This window comes from Bison bison, unplaced genomic scaffold, assembly GCF_000754665.1.
Source record: "Bison bison bison isolate TAMUID 2011002044 unplaced genomic scaffold, Bison_UMD1.0 scf7180017524164, whole genome shotgun sequence".
NCBI classification, from domain to species: domain Eukaryota; kingdom Metazoa; phylum Chordata; class Mammalia; order Artiodactyla; family Bovidae; genus Bison; species Bison bison.
The window spans coordinates 1-836 of NW_011406793.1; the positions used below are offsets into that span (position 1 = coordinate 1).

Sequence of the window (836 nt, forward strand, 5' to 3'; positions counted from 1 at the left end):
ACCTTGGAGGCATCTGGAGACCCCCTGGCTTAGGGTTCCTGGTGCTGGCTGGGGTCTGGGCCTTGGGAGCGATGGTCACTAGGAGTGAGGGGACCGTGGGGTGGGAGGGGGCGGCCAGGGCCCAGGCTGCAGGCGGACATCTGTCTGAGGGTCCAGGTGGAGGGTCTTCTCTGATGAAGGGCAGCCCCTACCGCGGGGCCAATGGAGTGCTGGGCTCCTGCTCTGGTCTGACGTCCCCACTGCACCCTGGGGGGCCCTGCACCCAGCTCCGTCCAGCTGGAGGACCCCCAAGGCCCGCAGTGGGGCCTTTGCTGATGTGCCGCCTGCCCCCAGATGAAGATCTCCTTCAACGACAAGAGCCTGCAGACCACATTTGAGTACCCCCCCGAGAGCTCCCTGCAGGAGGCGGAGGCAGAGGAGGAGGAGGAGGGGGACGCAGAGGAGGATGCGGAGGCTTACGGCCCTGATGGTGCAGCGGAGAAGCCCCTCGCGCTCTTCCTGCCCCGGGCCACGTTTGTGAGCAGCGTGGGGCCCGAGAGCCCACGGCTGCCAGATGGCAGCTCTGGTGAGTGCTCGTCGGGGCGGGCAGGCAGGACGGGGTGGGGCAGCCCAGGCCGTGGGACTGCAGCCACACGTGCGCCCATTCGGCCTGCAGGCCTGTCCAGCTACACACCGAAGCACTCCGTGGCTTTCAGCAAGTGGCCGGAGCAGGTGCTGGAGCGGACTCTGAGCGCGGAGGAGGCCCCGTCCAAGGAGGTCATGGTGAGCAGGGCCAGGTGGTGGATGGGAGCCCAGGGAAGGTGGGCAAGATGGGGGCTCCAACGCCTGGACATGCC

At 67.9% G+C, this 836-nt stretch overlaps 1 protein-coding gene across 1 annotated transcript; it reads left to right on the plus strand.

The window, feature by feature from the left end:
- Positions 1-6: 6 nt before the first annotated feature.
- LOC104998118 (taperin-like) lies at positions 7-823 on the plus strand (the record flags this gene model as incomplete). Its single annotated transcript, XM_010853170.1, has 2 exons — positions 7-565; positions 656-823. Coding segments are annotated over exons 1-2 (400 nt in total), but the record flags the coding sequence as incomplete, so codon positions are not given.
- Positions 824-836: the final 13 nt, after the last annotated feature.